A 23,477-nucleotide genomic window follows, 5' to 3' on the forward strand; every position below is an offset into this window, starting at 1 on the left:
TTTTATGTTACAGCCTTATTCCAAAATGGATTAAATTCATTTTTTCCTCAGAATTCTACACACAACACCCCGTAATGACAACGTGAAATGTTTACTTGAGATTTTTGCAAATTTATTAAAAATAAAAAAATTGAGAAAGCACATGTACATACTTTCCGGATGCACTGTATGTGTGCTAATCAACACTCTCTAGTGCAGGGGTCTCCAACCTGTTCTCCCCTGAGAGCTACTTTTACAAAATGAAAATGGCCGAGAGCTACTCATGTTTTCCAACGTTTATTCTCATAGCTTATTTCAACCCAAACAAACTCAGTAAGCTTGTTTTGCCTGAACGTTTACGAAATGTGGGTGTCCACAACTCACATTTTGAATTAAAACATCACAAAACAATACTTAGTTCACCTGCAATTGCATTTTGTATGTCTGCATGCATTTTCTAGTGTGTCTCACACTATTGAATTAAAACATCCATCCATCCATTATCCAACCCGCTGAAACCGAACACAGGGTCACGGGGGTCTGCTGGAGCCAATCCCAGCCAACATAGGGCACAAGGCAGGAACCAATCTCGGGCAGGGTGCCAACCCACCGCAGGAATTAAAACATGAATGCTGTCAAAATAAAATAATGCAATTTAAAATAGACAGATATTCCTTATTCATTTGTCATTTTGTTCCACGTCACTGTGTCACTTTATTCACAGGTCCAGTCGCATGTGTGATGTGTTTTTGAGTTAGTCAGATGACTGGCACTGAGGTGTATGGTGGAGTGGAGCCACTCAGGTTCACTCTTATGGAGTCATTTAAATGTTCGTCTGTCAGTCGTGTTCTGAACTTTAATTTCATGACATTCATGTCAGACTCTCAGGGGTATGGAGACTTGGTGAAGATTCTTATAGTTATCTGGCTCTACTAAGCTCCAGAAATGCTGTATATAATATAAGAAATACTTAACGGATTTAGATTGGGTGTTTTTCTATAATTTGCTGGAATTTTCCGGTTGATTTTGCGACTTCTGTCATTTCGCTATGTACTGTATCAGAGTTCGCTTTGGGTACCGATTTATTTGCGCGAATCCGGGCCGAGGGGCGGGGCCTTCCTCACTCACGTGTCAGCTTCGGGGCGTGTTCCTTAACTCCGCTTGGCTAACGAACGAGAGAACAATTGAATTCAACTTTGTTTGATATTTCAAATAAAGTGTTACTTAGGTCTTGATGAGTTTGAGTTCGGATATTCTCTTAAGTGTATGCCACAATGAAAAGATAGTTTGCAATTCAGATTGTGGATCGTGATATGATTTTTTGGAAAGATCGCCCACCCCTAATTTGACTAATCAAGTTTTCAAATTTATGTAGGATTCATTAACCCATTGGCGAGCTACCGGTAGCTCGTGAGCGACGTGTTGGGAACCTCTGCTTTAGTGCCATAATGTTTATTGCTTTGCAATGCTCCACATAAAGTAAATTCAGAAAGTATATAGTCATTCATTCATTATCCAACCCACTATATCCTAACTACAGGGTCACAGGGGTCTGCTGGAGCCAATCCCAGCCAGCACAGGGCGCAAGGCAGGAAACAAACCCCGGGCAGGGTGCCAGTCCACTGCAGGGCGCACGCGCACACACACACACGCACCACGCACACACGCGGGACAATTTAGAATCGCCAATGCACCTAACCTGCATGTCTTTGGACTGTGGGAGAAAACCCACACAGACACGGGGAGATCGTGCAAACTCCACGCAGGGAGGACCTGGGAAGTGAACCCAGGTCTCCCACTGCGCCACCGTGCTGCCTTTCAGAAAGTATCTAGAAATATATAAATAAAATGTGTTCTTATTATTACACTTCTGCACACTTTATTGGGTTGTACATTTCATTTGAAACACATGCATTTGCCATTTTTGCCCATCAATCGACACTCAATAACCCATTTTATTAATGTTTTTTAGAAAGGTCTGCAGATTTATATATAAAAAAAAAGTCATAGCTCCAAATTGTGGTCCGGTGCATCCTGTTTGCCTTAATTAAAGCATGAAGATGCGTTGAGAACTTGACTTGTGTCCAACCTGTGGCCACACCGTTTAGAAAGGCACACACCTGTGTTTATGAGGTTCCACAGTTTACACTCCATGTCAAGACTAAAATCGAGCCATGAAGTCCAAGGAACTCTCCGTAGACCTCCATAATCAAATTGTGAGTGCAGGCTTACATAGATCATGGTGTGGGGATAGAAACATTTCTAAAGCTTCGAGTCCTCCCAGGACCACAGTGGCCTCAGTGATTGTGAAATGGGAGACGTTTCGAACCACCAGGACACAAGGGAGAATCTGTTGTCTGGCCAAATGAGTAATTGGACAAGACGGACCTTGGTCAGGGAGGTGGATAAGAACCCAATGGTAACTCTAACAGAACTTTATACGTCCTCTGCTGAGATGGTAGACCCTGTCGGAAGGATGGCCATCACCGCAGCTCCATCATTGATCAGGATGAGCGAGATTGTCAGATTTCAGGCCCGTTTGGTTTTGTGTCAGTATTGGAGTGGCCTCAGGGTTTGCTGTTAACTGTCGTTCAGTCTGTTAAATTTGAGAAGTTTGACGATCCTCTTTCCACGATAGAATGTGAGGATTTTGATAGAGTAGAGAGGAGCCATTAGGTTTCAGTGATTTGTTGCCATTTGTTTTTCTTTTGGATAGCCTTTGCCTATACCTTTTGGACCTGGGGATTGAATAAGGTCTTCCTTGAGTAGGTGAAGTGGTGGCTCTGAAGCTAGGGATCTGTGCCAGAAATCAAGTTCCTGGTTTGAACCCCATAAACGCTGGAAGTGATTCTACCCCATTAGGCCCTTGAGCAGGGCCCTTAACCTGCAATTGCTTTGTCTCGTATGGCGTTTTCTGCAAACAGCCCTGCAAGCAGGTCTTCCAAATTACTGGTAAAACGTGAAGGTTGGTGGTCACTGTAAAAAATCTCGCACTGTTCCAGTGTGGTGCTGAGGTGTCACCCGCTGCACTCGGGTCCTAATCCAGGTGGTTGGTCGTGTGGTGGGAGCGGCACTGTGCTATCAGCGCAAGCTCCCAACCCCTCTCTCTTCCTTGAGTGTTGTTAAAGGTGACTAAGAAAGGCTGGAAATGGTGACCTCAGAGCTGAGGAATGGTTCACGCTGGCGCACAACAGAGCACTGATACCCAACAACAGACACACACACGACATTCAGGCTGACTTGACGGTAGCAGGTCCTACAAAACTGAACTAGTCGCTGATTAGTGGGCCAATGGGGCAGAAGGACATGCTTTGGCACTTTGGCGTTCTTTACTAGTTTTGCCAATGAACAGGGTGCTTGTGAGAACCAGACCTTTTTTTTCGGGGGTGGGGGGTATTGATAAATACAATCGCTGAGCAAATTGTGTGTAACACTGTCTTAATATTCGTAGGGCCACCTGTTTATTTAACACACACCTTACGGTGCAACCGATTCACGTCATCAGTGATGTACCTTGGGGTCATCAGGCGTTTCAACATCATATACCCTCGTCCAGGTGACCCAGACAGGGGTGATTACCTCCCGACTTGCGTCAAGGTAGCTTCTATGGTCCACAGATCACTCTACTCTGCCGCAGCCTCAATAAGGAAATCCACAGCCGGTCATTTACTCGACACTGCTCGATGGGAGTCGGACGTGGTCAACCTTCAACTTCTGGTTCCTTCACAATGGACTGAATTAGCCAGTCCTAAGTGCCGCTTTACGCATGAGATACCCACGTAAAATACAGAAGGCGCACAATGTCCGATTTTCTTGTTGGGGAAACGTTTCTAGAAGTTGTTTCTGTTTATTGCTTCATGTTACAATACTGAATTTGGAGCTATCGTCCATAGTTCATATACAGAGATGGTCCGGCTTTAGACAGAAAGTTTGATTCCACTTGGCTAGTTTATTTTTTACATTTATCAATAAAACAAGAGTCATACAAATCAGAAAGCACAGAAGAGGTGCAGATGTGAAGGGAAGTTTCCACAAACATTCTGAACTTTAATCCTGACAGATTCTTTCAATGAGGTTTAGGGCGAGTGATCCAGGACTAGCAGCCACAAAGGCAAACAAGTCTCTTATTCCTCCAAGGTTGCACGATACGACTGGGGTGGTTAACTTTTTTTTTTTAACCCACCTTACAATTGTCAGACCCCTTCAGCTGTAAGTGAACGGTGTTTTAATTCTAAATGTTCACATTACCTTCATTTACCTTTCCAGCGTTTCTATTTCTGCTCTCTAAACATATTTAGTATAATATAAAAGACAACCCGAGTAAGTACAATGCACAGCTTTTAAATGATCATTTATTGAAGGAAAAAAGGTTCAACACCTAAAATGTAGTACTTGGCTGTGCCATCTTTAGCAGCAACAACTGCAATGGAACTCTTCTGCTAGCATGACATCAGTCTCTGGCCTTGCAGTGGAGAAGTTCTGGCCAACTCTTCTCTGAACAGTCACGCTATTTCAGCCACATTGGAGGTTTTTCAACTGTGAAATGCATGCTGTGTCCATCAGAGGCAGACTTGCTCTTGTGGTTCAGATTGTTGTCCTGCTGCATAATCTAAATGCACTTGAGTTTCAGATCATTGACTGACTTCTAGACATTCTAGTTTGCTGCTACAGAGCTGGGGTGACTCGTCATAACTGAGGAAAGCACCAAAGAATTCCCACACACCACCATGTTTGACTGTGGGCATGATGCTCTCCTATTATGGAGTGCCATCCTAGCTTTAATGACAGATGGAACTGGACCCGGAGCCATGTCCTCCAAAACACTTTTGACTCATCAGTCCAGAGAACATTATCCTAAAAGTTTTGGGGGTAAGCAAGAAGATATTGGGCAACCACGAACCTTAATGTTTCTTGATTTGCTGTTCCTTACAACTCTCCTATGGATACCATTTTTGGCCCAATGACTTTTTTGAATAGTGAAATCATGCAACATTAACTGAGGTAAGAGGCCTGCACTTCCTTTGTTATTCATCTGGGCTCTTCTGTCCTTTCACAGATGAGCTTTCCCCACATTCTTGGGAGAAACGTTGCTGTACCAGCCACTCCAGTGCAGATTTACAATATAACCATTCATCATTTTCACCATTGGCAGATGATTGCTGTCACTGTGCTTTGCTGGATTTTATAAATTGTTTTGCAACCTTTACCTTGCTGCCATGTATTATATCAGGAACTTGCTTTCTCTGGCCTTAATGAATTCCTTTTCGTAGAGACCGTTCAGCCAATCTTACATTACTAGATAGATGCATTAGGACTGGCAGCAAACTCATACTTGTCTAGTCAAATTTAACTCGCTGTAATTTAGATTTCTTTGTTAACGCAGGGGCAATTACTTTTTCAGATGGGCAAGCAAGCAAGGTGTTGAACAATACATCTAATTATATAAAAGCAGTGTTGTGTTTACTCAGGTTGTCTTCCATAATTTGTTTGGATATTAAAAACAAGTGCTATGGATATGCAAACATAGTAGAAATCCAGAAAAGGGCAAATACTTAAGGCACCAGAATCAGACAGGTTGAACTAGTGGAAATGGCTCAGTAATGGGGACTGTGTGGAACTGGATCCTAAATGAAACTGGGATTTGAAAAATAAGTGCAGTACCAGACACGACCCCTACATCATTTTTGGTTTTAGCTCAGGAAGTTATTACTCTTTAAAAATGACACTTCACTTTTGCATCCTTGCACTTAGTGCTGCCACCAATGGCAACCAACTCCCTGCAACCTTGCACCTGTCAAGAATGTTAGAGAACTGGTGTATTTGTTCCCAGAAGGTGACCAAATACTAAAATTAAAAAAAGATTGAAATATACAATACTGACAAGCACATGTATCAATTGCTCCAGATTGATACTTGCTTTCTGTGTAATTCTGCTGGGACTATCCATAGTCCTTCAAACTTTCATCAAAATAAAGTGATGCTAAATAAACAGCCATTCGTAAAAGCAAGACTTGGGTGATTTCTGGGTGTGCAGTACGAACCAGCGGAAAAGACTGGAGAGGAGTTAATCTCCTTTTGCTTTAACAGTTAAAGGATCAAGTGGGGACATGAGTGAAGGTTGTACTAATTCCTTTCATAATTTTACAGAGGATTGTGACTATTACTTTAAAATGAGTTCAATGAGAACACATGGAAACCAACAGATTTCAAAAATCTTCAAAAGTTTTTCACACAAATACCCACAAATTAAAATACTGTAGAGAAGAGAATAACTCATCTGGATGTTACTTTGAACAAAAAAAACATACCTGCTAGGTTTGGAGACACAGAATGAGACACTTTCTCCCCCAAACCCCCTCTCCAACCCTTGAGGATTCTGCTACTTTAGGACATACAGACCAATTCCCACTCCTTCAGTTAAGTTTAGCTGATAATTTAAATGCAGTGTAAGAACAACTTGCTTATTACTTAACCTTGTTTTCACCTTCTTGTCGAAAGCACACAGTTGTAGCCCATCTCCAATTGTAAGATACTCCCTTAGGCATTTTTCAGTATGTATATGGATGTAGATAAGAATTTCAATATTTTCATGTTTCTTTCCATTCCAAGATGATTTGTTAGTTCTGTTACCCAAGCTTTTAAGACTTGCTGAGAAATTAACCATTGTAATCAGTCGTAAACATGTCTCTTTGAATATTATCTTAGTATAATAGACAATACAGGAAAAAAGATCAAAATTCACTTCTAGCTTTCACACCCAGGCCACATTTCAACCTGTTAAGAGTCAAAGTATGCAGGGCACTGCCATTTCCTCAGTTTAAACACTTAAGTGGGCTATTACATCTTCACTGTGCAGTTCAGTGGTTTGTACTTTACTGCCAGCAATTCATGCTTTCCATACCAAGCTCTTGTATTATCACTGACAATGTAAGAGATAGTATTGGAACTCTTCCATGCTATACACCAGTGTGGACTTATTTTCTGCTACACAGTATCTAAAATATGTTAACCTAATTACCTACTTTTTGGACTATTTTGTCATTTTAATAAAAGTTACAAGTTAGTAGCATCTGGACTGAAGTACATACAAGGTAAGTAGAAAGGGAATGGTTAGGTTACTCTCAAACTATTAGCTTTGCTCATGAGACTAAACCTAACCCCTACTTAATCCTGAAAGGTTGAACCTACACAGGACACACTGAAGATCAAGTCCTGGCAATCTACAAAATTCCATTTGAATAATGAATTAAATCCTGCAGCTGATTAGAGCCAGTCCTTTTCAAGGTGCTCTTTGACAGGTAAAGATGAATATGCTGCCACTTTCTCAGTAGAAAGCACACTTTGCACAAAGTGACAATATTGTTTGGTTATATACCTGGTCTGGCTTTGACAAAAGCTGCCCTGCTTACATAATGCCAAACAGGAACATTTTTCTACTCCTGCCGTAGAGTAATTTTCTAGGACAGTTCAAAAACCAGCATTTAAATGTGACACCAAGTAACAGGGCATTGCCATTCACCCACCTTTTGGCTCAGCTATGGTCACTGATATTTAACACTTTCTATAGCACCTGTGTCTTCACTCCTTTAACCAACTAGTGGAGACTTCAAATCATACAATGACATTTACATGGTACCAGAACAGCTTAGTTAATATTGGTTAGGACTTTGTCCTGCCTGCATACCACTGGTAACCACAAGAATGATTAGTGAGGTTTCTGGATACTTTTTTTGTTACTGGATTGCTTTAATAAAACAGCATAATGTGCTTTGAATACCTTTGAGTCTAAAATGGCTATATGTAGCACATCTGCCATGTTGCTGGAAAACTAAGTACTCCATTTAGCTTAACTGCATTGCTTTTACCTTGAAGGTCAATTCCGACAAAATTATTCAACATAAAACTACTATCTGATGGGGTATTTTGAGTAATTCCACGTGGATTATAAAAGATTTTGCTTTGACCAAAACATCTATACAAGTTCAATGTTACGACGGCCCATGTTCTGTCAATCCAGGTAAATGAGGGACAACTATCAGATTTCAATAGTATACATGGCGGTTTGGATAGAGATTTTGCCTAGACAGACTGGCATAAATTTAAAGGGCTAGTAAAATATTCATATGCCAAAACTGTAAAATGTACTTCTATTTATAATACATCCATTTTCTAATACAATTTAACATTTATAGATGTAATGTTGCTAAAAATTACATATCCAGTCAATGCATGTCAAATTATATACTTACTCCCCTAGATTAAAAGGGTCTAAATACCAAAGCAAGACAAGTTAAATGGAACTTTCCCAAAATCTTTAGTATCGCACATTTCTACCTCAGGACTGGTAAATTTACAGACAAAATTAAATAAGCTGAAGTGAACAAAGTAAACAAAGAAAATAAAGGGATGTGAATAAATCACACCTGGTCAATTTTAATTTAAAAAAGTTTAAAAAGACAGCACGATTTGGTAACACTGTGCAGGGCATCACAACTATACTAAACAGGAATACAATTTATACAGTGAAGAAAACATAGCTAAAGCTTAGTGTGCCCAAGACTGTACATCTCTATCACTTTAACAGGGAACAAAATAGCAAAACTTACACAAGAAATTTATTGCAATCAGACGAGGGTGAAGTTGAATTATGTCACAAGCCAACTGAAAAGTCACATTGACTTTCTACCACTACACGCCAAAGCACAAATTTACAAATTCTGCTCTAAATTGTACTCTACGGAGAGCTGTTACATCTTGGGTAGACAATTTTCAAGACCGAAAACCTGTGCTGTATTCTGTAATTAAAAAAGGAAAAACACAAACGCATATGTAAACTTTAAGCAGGGGAACCCAGCAGTAGGATTCCATCTCATCCGAGTCATCCATTTTGTTGCATATTTTAATACAGTATGATCAAGTAAATTTGGGTGTCAGAGCAAAGCAAATGTATTTTTGAACTTTTGCACAATTAGCCAACCAGATAAAATACACTTCTGCCTGATCCCAGTTAAATGCCTCAATTCTGCATTCAATATACTTCGACTTTGGAATGTTAACCAGGCAATTTATCAATTTTGAAGACGCAAGAACGTCAGATGGAAATGCTTTAAACCAGTGAGGAAAAGGTATCAGGACCCAGGTGAAAACAAGCATGTACAAGAGACCATTTCTTCATTGTAGCATCCAGTGTTATTCCTGCTTCCTGTATGTCGTACCTATGGAATAGAAACTATTAAAATTTTCTGCTAAACACTTAAATGCCCAATTAAAGACAAATTAAAAATAAAAGTTGTATTTTACTTGTTTCACCACTTGCTCATTTTTATTATAACTAAATCTCCATCTGCAATTATGCATGAAGTATCTGGTTACATCAAGCCATACATTGATAAACCAGGTCAAGGAACAAAAATGAGTACTATTCAGTAGTTTACGAGTGACACTAAAAAACAAAAAAAAGTGTGACAAAAATAGGTTTCACGTGCAAAATATGAAAATTTAGTACAAAGAAAAAAACTTACCAATCACAAGCCGAAATAACATAGTATATGGGTGGTTTCTGAAAATCAGTAAAGTTGGCCTGCTCCCCCAGGCTGTTAGCACCCATATTTTCAAAAATCACCCAGTCTCCAATATTCAGCTCAGGCAACAGACAGTGCTCGACAACTTGGTCAAGGCCATCTGAAGATGGGCCCCACAAACTGCTGGCAAACATGACTTCATCTTTATTGTATTTCTAACAAAAAAAAAAAAGTATATTTCTATTTAACAAAGAAAGCTATCAAGATGTTTTTAGCCAATATCTCTGCAAGTTAAATTAACAATGGACTTCAACCTAGACATCATTGCTGCAATAAAAAGAGTGACTCAAGTAAAAATAATCCTTACCTTGTGAACCAAAGGAACTGTAATGGTCTCTTCGGCTAACTTATTGGAAAAAGACCCATATACTCCATCATTCATGTAATACACAAATGCTGGTTCATCATTTGGTGATGGCTCCAAATCTACAAAAGTTACATCAAAATTAACTAAAGTAGTTAAAGTAACTACAGTCTACCTAAGCATGTGTTTAACTAACCTGTGAATTTATCATGATGATCTCTAGCAATCACTTTCTTTGAAATTATGTTTACTGCAAGTGTAAATGAAGCCGCAACATAAAATCTTCCTGGTTCAGCAATAACAGACACACCGGACTCTGGTGGGAAATACACATCAAGCAGAGGGCTAATAGCACTATACACCTGCAGGGAAGGAAGGGGGGAAAAAAACAACAAATTCTGAATCAAAAAAGCATAAACCAAAATATTAAAAAAAAAACAAAAAAACCCAACACTACCTTCAAAACTATTGCAACTCAATAGTACTAAAATGCTACTTTACTGAACATACAGCGAAACTGTTGACTGTTTAATCAAAAGTCCAACACGCTAACCACTTGATCAACACTGCTAATTTTTCATGTGTTAGCTAAAAAGGAAATTAGAAATTTAAATTTGACAATTTACAGATCCCTGGTCAAAACTAACTAAATATTGCACGATCACTAGAGATCAACATGCATGCAAAGTTTGAAGGAAATCAGTTCCATTAAAGTAGGCAAAAAATTGATTGCAAAATTTGACCAAGACAAACACAGGGCAAGTTGAATAAAAAAGGGGGTGGTACATGTAGGCAAAGAAGCCAACAGGTGTATTTTACATAGCTGAGTCTACAATCTTACTAACTAAACCTATAAGCACTAAAGATGCCGATTGTATTATGTCCCATTACAGTAAATATAACAGAATACCTAACAAAAGACCAAATTAAGTGCATTAACATACAAAGGCAACCAATACTTTTATATAGTGTTGATTGTTCAAGATACCTCCTCAAGCTGAAATTCTGCTCCGGAGAATCCGCCACCAATATCCAAGATACTCATGTCAAAGCCAAATTCCTCCTAAAACACAAAAGTTTCAGCACTTTTACTACAGGAGGATGTTTTTAATAACACTGTCCAAGTCCTCCAACTGTCAGAGTAGCAACATCTCACCTTTACATCAAAATCCCACTTAGTCTACAATACCCACCCCCTCCCCATGATCAGACAAAAATACTGACAAAGGCTCAAAATACAACTCAAGCCTGTGCCAACTGTGTTGCAGAAGTCATGTTAATATCAGTAATGGCAAAAACATTGGCTAAAAAGAAACTAGTAAAAAAGTAAATAATGCTCTGTAACAGTTTCCATATTTAGTCCTGGCAAAACCCATTGCAGCTGGTTAATAAAAAGTTTCACAATGCATCTTGCTTTTAACTTCCCTAAGAGTAGTGCTCTAAGTAGCTCAAATATTTGTATTCTTTGTCACAGCTTTAAACACTTGTGCTTCATTGGCATTTTATCTACCTTTTTGTAAACCCAATGTGTAAACAGTAAATGCTAAAGGGGAGAAAAACTCACTTTCACTAGTCTACTCATTAAACATTTCTCATAAATGAGCAAGCAATTGAATATGGTACTAAAGTTTCACTGAAGTAACAGCCCCACCCAACACGCTCTTTGTGGCATTTAGGACTTGTGGAAAAAATCTATAGAACAAAGTGAATTAAACTGGCAAAGAAAGCTTAAGCATTAAGTTTTGGTAAAAATATAAGAAATACTAAAATGTGTAAATGAGTATTAACAATAAGGTCAATTAAAAGACCACCAATTTCTAAATTTATTAGAATAAAACCCCTTAGCAACAAGATTATCCTAGACTGAACTTGGGAAATTCCTCCAAACCTTGAAACGTAATCTAAACCTATTTAAAACATGCCTGCAAAGGTTAAAGAAAGATTGTCAGAAAACACTCTGCTCAATAGACCAATAAATACTTGATCCATCTACACAGTTTCATACATCTAACCACTGGGGCCATTCTATTTACTTCTGCCAAGTTATCACAAATGTTTCATTCCGGCTTGGGCTTTAACTTAAAAACAGAGGCCTTTCTCCTGAAGGGATGTCCTTTGCCCTAGAGTGATACTATCATAACTTTAGCCAATGAAGTTTCAAGCTGAGAAGGCAAAAAAACCTGCTTACCCCCATATCAAAGATACAACGTGCATCAGATACTGCATGAATGAAAGTCTGTGGATCTCTGCAAGAGCTTGAAATGTGAAATCTATAACCAAAAAAAAAAAAAGTGGAAAAGGTCACTACTAGTTTTGAAACTAGTCACTTTGTTTTAAAGCTACTATTTAAGTAATCTTTATGAAAGCACCACTTATACCAGGAATTAAAAATCTTAAATGGTAATTTTCGTGACTCACTTAACTCCGGCCACCTGAAGTTTCAACTCCTTTGCACGCTCCAAAAGATGTCGGCAGTTCTTCAGTGTGGAGCCAAAGGACATGCACATATGTTCTTCTGCGCTGCTGGTCTCCATTACAACTAGTAGCAACAGCCTAAGAGAAGGACAAGATGATTGGGGCACAGTTGGTATACAATCAACCCTGAAGACTGTCAGAAGTAGAAGATGTTTAGGTTGCAGCAGCCCTGCTTCAGAATTGACCACAGTATGAAGGACCTACAGAAAAATTCCTGTACGGAGAGAAAACTAGCAATTAGGGTCTCTAAGACAGACTGCCCCCAGCACCAGCAAGCCAAAACCTGTCATGAAACCTGGAATAAAAATCTGAAGTGTTACCTTCTCTAAAGCTACTTTTTTTTTTTTTTTTTTTTTTTTTTAACATGTCCTTTTAAGTTGACTATGAAATTGATGTACTTTAAAGCTTTCCATAATAACTCTTGATATCTACATACAAGAGTACAAGAAGCAGGTTAGAAGCAGAAACACTGTAAAGAAAACAGGAAATATCTGTTTACACAATTCTATACAATGTATATGTAAAACACTGTCCAAAAAACTGAACATAAAATTAACTTACTTGGCACTTGGATGGCAGCGAGCAATTTTCATCAATTCGGTTTCATTATCACAAACAAGGATGTCAACCCCATTTCTTGCAGCAAACTTTATTTGAGACAGTTGTTTACACACACCTGTGTAAATTATATTGTCAGGTGATACTCCAAAACTCTGAACAAGTGCAATTTCATTCTGATGGCAAAAAAGAAAAAAACGGTCATTTTGACATGCAGCTGAAGCACATTAAAAGATGCATGTTCCTTGGAAAGGCACATCATGGTCTTAATGAGCAAAGTATGCTGGGCAAGCAGAACAAGTACCTTAAAGGAAGGAAAAAAACACACCCCCAATGTACTGCTTAGAGCACAGGATAAATGTTAATACTGCATACATGTGACTGGACAAAATTATAAGCAAGCAATAAAGGAAAAAGCAAAAATGTACCACATACTTTATTAGCACAGGCAAAGCCTGTGCCCAGAGCTGCAAGGATTTCAATAACAGCTGGACTTGCATTGCACCTCACAGAATAGAAGGGTTTCACTTGAGTCATAACATTTTTCCACTGTACATGTTTCTTTACTATGTTGCCAAGGTCTGCCACAAAAAACGCACTCTTTTCAGCCTATGGCGGAAGGGGAAAATAGTTAATTCATTAAAGCATAAATCAGCTTTCTGCACTCCATGCATTTAAGGAGGTTGTTTCTTACAGACACAAGGCAGGACACTAAACTTACCAAAGCCTGCTCATATATATGATTATCAAGGACATCTTTCACAGTTGCTCCTTCTTCCAAAAGATCGATTGTGTAGCTGGGTTCATCAACAAATCCTTTCATCTCAGCCGTATTCCGCAAAACCGACAATCATAAACCAAGTTGCCAAAAAATGAAGTAGTCACTGAGCCTTATGTTGGGACTCTTGGAATATGCAACAAACTGAAAATCAATGTTATTAGAAATCAATCCTACTGTTACACTAATCAGTCATAAAATTATCCCCCCTGCTTACAAAATCTGACAAAAATTTCAACCAAGAGGTGGCAGTGGGAAATACTAATGTAGTTAAGTATTGACTTAAATACTGCCACAAAACCCCTTAATTATATTTATAGTTAATCTAAATCAAGAGTGGAATATCATGTGCAAATAAAACCTAGTCAAGTGTATATACAAGATTTTAGTGAAAGTAATGCATTCTGAACCATGCATAGTGAGGAACACCTTGAATTTTTAATTTGTAAAAACATCTAACACAATGCATTATAAACAGATTTTCAATTTCAACTACTGCCAGCTCCTAAAGTTGATGGAACCAATTTTAGGTGTTTTAGGATGAAACTTGACGTCTGTTTCAATCCAGTTTTATATTAAATAGACATTCAAATTTATCACCATACTGTCAGAGTACTACAAAAACCTTGCAAAATTCTGCTCATCTAAACTGAACTTGAACAGAATACCATTTTTCTTGTTGTTAGTTCAAAATTCCCTATACATGTAAAAAGTTAAGCTCAGAGATTGCTGTAATTCAATAAAGGCAGTCCATTCATCCACTTACCCATATACCTAATTCAGACTCCGGTTCAAACAGAACCAGTGCATTGCACCATCATAGGGTAATCTCATGCACATGCCACCTTAACCTGCACTAGTCAACAAAGTATCACTAATTAACCAAATATGCATCTCTCAAATATTGGGCAATGAACATAAGCATATAGATGAAGATCAAACTTCACACATCATAAGACACACTTAGCACTGTGCTGTCTGGTAAACACATTTAAAGCAAAAATGTGAAAACCTACAATCGTAAAAACTGTTGAGGTGGAACATGTGTTGGGCCCTAATGTGAAGCTGTGCATTGCTCAGACTTAACATACTAAAAGGCTATTTCAGCAAATAGCACAGTATTAGCCAGATGAAACCTACAATCAACTCAGTCAACAGTTAATTACACAAAGCACGGGAGACAGACTCAAAGCTGTGGCCCTATCACCCACTTTTCATGCATGTCGCAGTAAACAAACTTTCAGGATTAAAGCAAATGATATATGATTGCAAACTACAAGTGTATTCCTTATGACTAAACCCATCTTCCCCAAAATAAAATATAACTACAATTCCTTCCTAGATGCAGTTGCCCATTACATAAACAAAATTTAATTCCACTTACAATTAAGACTGCAAAACTGAACCGTAGAGAGCAAGGCAATCAAGAGGAGACAAAATACTGCACCTAAAACTCAAAGTTAAATCAAACTGACTAAATACAGTGGGAAATCAATAGGCCTAAATTTGAAATTAGTGGGGACGGTTGCATTTAATGCCAATTACTTGCATTAACCAGTAGTAACAAGTAGCAGTGACCCAAAAAGATTCCTTTGATGGGATTAGCTAAAAATAATACTTGACAGAAAAAGATGTGAAGTTTCCACAATGAATTACAAAAACGTAATCCAGGGGATCTGTAGTATGTACTTAGTGCAAATGGGTACTTAATTCTATGTTAAACACTGCCTGTACTGGAATAATACAAAGTAGATCCTTACGTCACCACTGTCTATTATGTTCATATCTGCTTGACTGCAAAGATGTTCTGTGGAAGAGAAACCATTAGACACATTTAGCACTGTCTCGACAGGCCTTCACTCCCAACGGCATACTGTGTGCAAGAGGAACTAAGGGACCAATCTGTGAAGTCTCCACAGCAGACTGTTAGTCTAACCAAATAAACCTGTCTTGGACCGAGACAAGCAGCCAGACACACAAACCCCATGAGAGTGAGCCTTTTAAGATTACCAGTTAATTGTCTAATGGCATCACATTTCAGAGACAGACAAAATACAGTAGTGATTTTGTAATGTTGATACCAATCTTTGTTTGAAATGCCATTTGTATATTTATGAAGACATACTTAAGCTAAACATCCACAATCCGTCAGATGTATAAATGCCACATCACTATTACGTTATTAAACAAGATTAATATTTTCATTATGTGCATGAACTCTTACCAGATCAAAGGTACAAAATCAATTTTTTTTCTGGGTTCTACCAACTGCCATGAATTGTTTAAAATCGGGTCTAACACCAAAATGTTCAATTCTCCTTAAATCAATCACTGGACTTACATGGACAAGTCAGGAGATGGAACACTCCTACTATCAGCTGGGCTCCCAAGGTGGCTCAGCGTTAAAGTCAAACTGCTCCCTGTAGAGTGCTGCTCCTAGACCCTCTGGATAACTGTTGTATACCTGAAGAGAAAGTCCGCCCTAGTGAAAGAAAAGACAATTCACAAAAAGAAAAAGTGTCAATAAAGGCAGTTCAGGAGTCAACCTCAAATATCCACATATGCACTACATTACCTATACAAAATCTGAAAATTAAGCCTTAAACACTGCACAAATGGATACTTGCAAATAAAAATATGAAATCTGCTGAACTGCACAGTTGAGAAAAGAACTTCGTAAACAGTAGGCTTACTGGCTTAAAAACTATTTTCTATTTCAACTGTAAACTTGTTATGCATGATAGCCTTATAAAATAATAAACATCTTATGAATATTTAACAGATTTGCTGCTTTTTTTAAAGGTTTGTATTCTGTTTATTTTTGGTGTGTCATACAGCATAAGCTTTGCAAAGAAGCAAGCACTACATAAAACGGCAATACATACAATTACACCTCAAAAATTAGAAATGCCTTACTGGTACAATGGAAAAACCTCTGAAACACACATTTACTGTATTTAACGGCAAAACAGCTGTAGTGCAATTGATTAAAACCTGGAAATGCAAGTATATTTACGACCATGCAGTGTTTTACTGCCAATATCAATTGAATAATGTGTGAAAACTTGTTTGACAAATGGTTAAACCTACCTTTATAAAACTAAGCTCTTTCAGATATGTATATTAACAGAAGAAATTAAATAAGTCGACTTATGTGAGGCATTTACCGTAATACATGTGTCTTATGGATAAATATTTTTTCTCAACATATTTTAAGGGAATCATATTTTAGGGTCACTGAAAAGTAAGCCTACAGAATTTAGTTATGTTCAAAATGAACAGGTAACATCAGTGACCTATTGTTTAATTATAAAAATGCTTAACACTAACATAGAACATAAAGAACCTCTGTGTGGTTATGCAGGAGCTCACTAATTTTTTTTTTTTAAAGAAATAGTGAAAAAATCTGAAACGGCCGATCCAGATATATTTTGGTAATTGGTATTGGCCCTAAAAACCCTGATCGGTGCTTTCCTAGTTTTAGCCAACGTTAATTTTTCATCACATTTGTTCTGATCCACTGGCAGTCCATTAATACACAGACAAAACATTCAGCATGACTACAGGTATAACTTATCTACAAAACTGATAAAACCACACTATCTGACGATAACCACAACTCTTGCCCATCAATTTACTGGGTTACCTTCTCAAGTACTGTTAGTTGGAGTCTGCAGTACCATACGAGACAGGAACCAAACCTGGATGGAAACCTCATTTAAAAGGCACAATTATAATACACACCCCCGAGAACTTTGGCAAGCATCCTGAAACAATTGTGTGATTTCGTTACACTTAAAAGGACAGCGCTTGTCTGACATGTAATTACATAAAACTACAAATATTCTTATACAAGAGTGCAATGGTCCTTTTTCAAATAGGTGAACAAGACAGACTACTTAATGGACTGGAAACACACAATGAACCATATCAATCACTAGTGCCTGCTGGGAATAACAGTTCATGATATAGCCATGTTATACATTTCCTGCTAAATGTTTCAGAGTGAATTCATGTACTTTGCTCAGTACCTATGTTTACATGACATATTATAAAATATTCAAACACACCTGCAAATTGACAAAAATATGAAACATTACAAAAAACACAAAAAAGGTTTTATAAGCATCCCAACAACTGACATTATGTAAAAACAGTTTTAAAATTTATATTTAAACTTCACAAGTCATATTTTCTAAAGCTAGTCTTTCAATAATTTTTGGACAACACACATTTGCAGAGGGGACAAAGTAAATTAAATTTTGCTATTATTGGAACGAAGTAGTGCTTGTAAAACCTGCATACTGAGAGTGGTAGTCAATAAGCACAGCCAACTACACTGGAATTGTTTACTATGTAATCAAATACATACACTTCAATGGTAGTTCAAAGTCAATGCCACGGACAATGTACTACAAAGGACAGATTTTCTGCCAAAGCGTACAAGACGTAATGAAGTAACAAATGTTTCAAAGAATTAAAGTTTACACTTTATAGTTAAACTACATATGAAATAACATTTTAATTTTTAAACTGCACCTATTTTAAATGTCAACACTTTGCAGGACATTTAAAAATAACTGATCTAAACACATTCATTTTTAACAGGCTTACAAATTGATTTTAAAAATCAGAAACTAGAAGTACTTTATCAAAACAAAGCCTAATAAGGACTTAAAATATGAACAACTGCACTGTTTCTGGGAACTACAGACTGCAGAACTTCATGATGATCAGTCACAAAGCAACACAGCTGGACAAGAGAAAACTACACAATGCATTTAGACTCACTGTTCAACAACTTGTGTTGGGTGACTGTCAAATATGAAAATTAGAAACTTACATAATAAACTGAAATCAAGGATTATCAAACTCAATCACCTGTAGTTTACATTAATTCCATTACTGTAGTTGCATGTTTCAAAAAGATAAATGCTTCATAATATACAGCACTAAACACAATAGGTCACGTTACCTGTAACTTCGGTCAACACCAATCCAGTAAATGTAAGGGAAGATCATCACACTAACAACTGAGGATATACTAACTGACAAAAACTACAACCATGACATCCACTGCAGGCTCCCTCTGTGACAAATGGATCATGAAGAAAATAAAAACCACATGAAATAATTATGCCCATTGGAGTGATTCTCTAGTAAAATCTAGGATCCCAGCATTCAGTCTTTCTGACAAATTTGTAACAAAATCTATTAGTACACACGACACAGAATGTAATGTGATCTTCCAAAAGAACTTCACTGCCATTCTCCAAACAGTACACATCTGTATAGAAAGCTTTGGATTAAAAAAAATAAAAATAAAAAAACTATATGGCAATGCCAATTTCTGTAGGCACAATCAAACTTTAAAGAACCTTTACCGCTGGGCAAATAACCAAATAATGCTGTAGAATTAAGCATACAAACATCTTTTGTTTAAATGAAAAGCAGTCTCATTAATTTTCCCCTAAAAAAACTGCAGTAAAAGCCTATAAAACACTATTCTTTAGTACATTATGGTCACTGTGTTTTAAAGATCCACCAAATTAACCAACATTAAAGGGCACCACTCATTTTCAAGCCCTCTCACCCTTTTTAAGCTTGTAGGGAAATGGTGTCCATTTAGGAAGAACTGGCTTCAAGGTAGGAGGCAATGCTGTATGGTGCCAGAACACTACCACATTCACTCAGACAGGACCAATTTATATTTTTAAATTAACCTAACAAACTACTTTGTGATACACAAGGAAAGTCATGCAAACATGGCATGAAAAAGAGAGTGCCAGGAATGGGGATTTTAAGTCAGGGCTCTGTAACTATGAGGCAGTAACTCTTCATATCACTGTGCAGATAAAGAGGTATGACAGCAAAATAAACAGAACTAACTTCCAGAGAAGTCACACATTTCCTACCATTACAGTATATATCAATGGAAAACATGCACCTCCTAATGACCTTCATCTCTGAATGAAAGCCTGATTACTCCTTAAAGAGTGAAACTTGGCAGTAAGACCCGCCCACGATTCAAAATAAAATCCAAATATGCCTAACAAACTAAATGCTAAGAGCAACAAAGAAACAGTTAAGACACAGAAGCTACAGAACAAATTTTAAACTCAATTTGGAACTGATTTGAATGGCAGTCTTTAGCATAAGTGCTCTGAGAAGGGAAAAAGGCACTATATAAATATATTACCCAAAGAACAAGCTGCTCTTGAATCATCTTGGGTGGAACAATGCTTCAAGGTGAACTGTAGAATTTATAATTAGTACTTTAACATTTAAGTTTTTATTCCTGATGGTGACACAATGCATTAAAAAAATCACAAATGCATTCTTAAAGACAAACTTTCCTTCTCCCTATGTATCACTATTACCACACAGTTATCTAACTACTGTTGAACACCACTGTTGCGAAACTATTACTGCGCCTACTAGTAGTTGAAATTCCATAAAACTCACCATTAGTCTTACCGGTCACAATATTGGGAAAAAGAAAAATTAACTTTAAATTGACTCGATAAGGAAACAGTTGTCGATCTGCAAGTCAGCTTTTAAGAACGTGCACTGTAATGTGACGGACAATTAAGCCACAATGAGAACTATTCCCGTCGAGAATGTGGGAACAGAGAACTAGCCATGTTTGTGCGAATATGAGTTTTACGTGGGCCATCTTTTGCAGACAGTACAAATAAAGTGAGTTAATCAGGTCACATTCTAGCCCTGGAAACTGATGTTTCCACTTGGTGTGAGATAGAATCAAGACTTTAAAACTTAACGATTAAGCAACTACCACCATTTTCATATCACCAAATATCTAAAGGTCACGCAAAAGTAGCTTATTTTAACCAGCAAATTACTTAATTAATTTATCACGGTTACAGGTACAAACGCCTCATCAGTTGATCAAACAAATACTGTTCGGTTTATAAAAAAGTAACCGAACGAGACAAAGGCCAACGAAGGCAACTCACAAAAGTAGACAGACATTTCTCGCTGCATATTTCCTCGTTTATTACCTGCAGTGTTCTGAGACCTCACTGTGGCCAGCAGTCCACGACTAGGGGTTAAAAGTCCGGTGAAAAGTGGACCAGTGCTCCCTCGGCCCGGGGCGAGGGAGCCCGGAGACGAACGTGTTCAACAGCTAAACCTACACTGCTCAACGCGGAGGGAGAAGCCGGCCAAAACCAGCCCAAACCGGAAGAGGCGCGGTGGAGCCCGCCCGAATTCAAGATTACAAACCGAAGTGGGGCCCACAAAACAATCTAGATGCTAGTCTTGATTCCGCTGCCCTGGCACCGGTTTTGATTCTTGTGATCTTGTCTAACCAACACAACAAAAAGAAAATAAAACAGAAATAAAACAAATAATCACATACTGTCAGCTGGGTGGGGTGGCGAGAACGAATTACCGAGTCACTCGTGTGACTTAAAGTTCAAACAGACTTGAACCAATGCTTCAAAGCGATCTCCATTAAAATAAGTAAAATAAAACTAGCGTGCCGGTTAACTGATAAATTTGAACGGTGCAGCTTCTTAAAAGAAGCGTAAAAGCGCCATGCCTCCTTCAAGTGAGCATGACTGACATACTTAATAGCCAGTAAGCAAAGGAGGACAGAGTTGCCACCCATTTCAACGGTTGGTTGTCAGCTGTACCGCTGACAAATTTGCCGGCCACGAGTGTATGACCACACAGAAATGCACTGTATAGACCATTTCACCAAGATATCAGTTGATCAAAATTAAAGACTACATAAAAATTCTACAATCGCTCTAGTATGTACTTGATATAACAAAACATCCAGCGCCCAAATCAGAAGAGCGGAAAAAGTGTTTTTTTTTTTTATTTTTTTTTTTTTACATGAAACCAAAGGCGATGCCGGATTAAAAGAACAAAATATTAACAGGTGGCAAAGGACTCATTCAAAAATCCATAGTAAAGTAACCAAATTAAAAAACAATCACAAAACCAGCTTTTGATTGACTTGTTAACGTAATACATCTAAAGGCATATAAACGTAATCGGCAAAAGACGTCTACTCTGCGAGAAACAACGCATTTCCAAGTCTGAAAGGGCATCCAAGCATCTGATAGTAAACATTTTAATAAAACGGGCATTTGCCAATATTACAGATTGCACCTCAACATCAATATATACGAAACACTCAATTAAATATACGTAGAATATACTGTGTACAAATACTGGCTGCTCACAAACCAATAACACAAAAACAGTACATTCAAGCCGCAGTAATATCCACCTACCTGGCAACTTGGCGACCGCCATGTTTGATACACAACATGCAGCTGCCAGCGTTTCGCTAATGAAGAAAATGAAAAAATAGCTAAACTTACGTGAGATAACGGCCCCAAAGTATTGGTAAATCGTCTTCTCTTTTTTGGCGGAATTTTTAAAGAGTAATAGGGGTACCAACTATGGAAAGAAATAAGGCTTTCTTTGCCATAAGCTTGAGAGCAACGAGCGAGAAACTAGTGGGGCAGCGCATAGATCCCGAGTAAGAGCGTGTGGCCGCGCGCATGCGCGTACGTAGGTGTGCGTGATAATGACAAGCAAACGAGTACGGTTGTCGAGGTGTCCTTATTTATACTGTACTTGGGTCTTGGCGCTCGCGTTGCCAACACGCGTAGTGTGTGGGGGGAATTCTCTCTGGGCGTTGGGGTGGAGAGACTGGCACCCATTCGTCTAAAATAGGTAACAGTGCATATGATGTGTTACAACTAACGGCCACGTATCGCCAGGACAGTAATGGCTGCAGTATGTTATGGTGCGAATAAGGCCACTAAACACCAGTAAATGTGCGCATGGCGTAGTAAGAAGCTGGGGTACAAAAATCATCATTATTTGGTCTGATAGATTTCTTTTTGTATCATTTCAAGTGTGAAGACCAGTATTTTCAAAATTATCTTAATGTAGCGTTAATGTCTTTTCTGTAGTAAAGAAAGACTTTTTTATTATCTAACATTCAAAATTCAAGGAGCCATTCGCCTTAATCTCGCTGTGATAATCGATTTTTAAGTTAAGGTTTGTGCCATGGAGCTTGCTTTTGAAACGTCATTAATTTTGTAAATTCATCATTCGGTATTTTACAAACACATACTACATGTTTATAGTAATATTTTATTGTTTTAGAAAAATATCCCATAAATGCTTGTACAATTAGTGACCGCAAACCTGTTCTATCGAATTCTGCTTATAGTGAAAAGTGGATAAAGTGGGAAGTGTAAGCCGCTAACTGTAAAGTATCTGAAAATTACACTTTGTTTTAAAAACACGGTGTATCTGCTAATTTTGTTAATCTCATACAATTTATACACAGTAAAATCCATCCATCTTCCAAACCTGATTTGTTCTGAGCAGAGTCGCTGGGGGATCTGGAGCCTATCACGGCAACGACGGCAAGCATAGGGTGCAGACAGGTATAGATAGATAGATACTTTATTAATCCCTAGGGGAAATTCACAGGTATAGTATGTTGTGAAATGGTTAGTTGCAAAATTCTAAGACTGTGCATTAGAAGAATATAAAAAGACAATAAATGGTAAATACTCAACTCTATAACTATCAATTTGTACAGTGTTATATTAATATTATATATATTCAATACAAAAAAGAATGTCTGGGTGTGTGTGTCAGATCCATCCAAGCAATCTGACTAGTCAGTTTCACTGTGGTTGCTCAGTCATTTGCAAACAAGACAGTATGCGCTGGGCAAGGAAGATTTACATACATGAGGCTAGATCTATTCAATATAATAAAACACTAATGTGTGTGTATGTGG

The 23,477-nt window shown here is 38.0% G+C and overlaps 1 protein-coding gene across 2 annotated transcripts; it reads right to left on the reverse strand.

Annotated features, from left to right (window-relative positions):
• Positions 1-8,378: 8,378 nt before the first annotated feature.
• Positions 8,379-22,249, reverse strand: azin1b (antizyme inhibitor 1b). 2 transcript variants are annotated; one of them, XM_028817296.2, is made up of 12 exons: positions 22,033-22,249; positions 16,017-16,157; positions 13,619-13,819; positions 13,333-13,506; positions 12,901-13,073; positions 12,283-12,417; positions 12,053-12,134; positions 10,853-10,927; positions 10,061-10,226; positions 9,868-9,986; positions 9,501-9,715; positions 8,379-9,194 (listed from the first exon to the last, which is right to left on the reverse strand). In XM_028817296.2, exons 3-12 carry the CDS (start codon positions 13,718-13,720, stop codon positions 9,086-9,088), a joined length of 1,350 nt encoding a protein of 449 aa, XP_028673129.1. In that variant the 5' UTR covers positions 13,721-13,819; positions 16,017-16,157; positions 22,033-22,249; the 3' UTR covers positions 8,379-9,085. The 2 variants fall into 2 exon arrangements, with proteins under 2 accessions (XP_028673129.1, XP_028673130.1); XM_028817297.2 differs by lacking the exon at positions 22,033-22,249 and adding an exon at positions 20,698-20,852.
• Between the last annotated feature and the right edge of the window lie 1,228 nt (positions 22,250-23,477).

This window comes from Erpetoichthys calabaricus, chromosome 13, assembly GCF_900747795.2.
Source record: "Erpetoichthys calabaricus chromosome 13, fErpCal1.3, whole genome shotgun sequence".
Lineage (NCBI taxonomy): Eukaryota > Metazoa > Chordata > Cladistia > Polypteriformes > Polypteridae > Erpetoichthys > Erpetoichthys calabaricus.

Bases quoted from the DNA above. Each gene is read 5' to 3' on its own strand.
- azin1b (XM_028817296.2), bottom strand. From the start codon at position 13,720: ATGAAAGGATTTGTTGATGAACCCAGCTACACAATCGATCTTTTGGAA. The intron at 13,507-13,618 runs GTAAGTTTAGTG...CTTCCGCCATAG, and splicing joins ATATATATGAGCAGGCTTTG to GCTGAAAAGAGTGCGTTTTT. The intron at 9,195-9,500 runs GTAAGTTTTTTT...TCTATTCCATAG, and splicing joins GTTATTTCGGCTTGTGATTG to GTACGACATACAGGAAGCAG.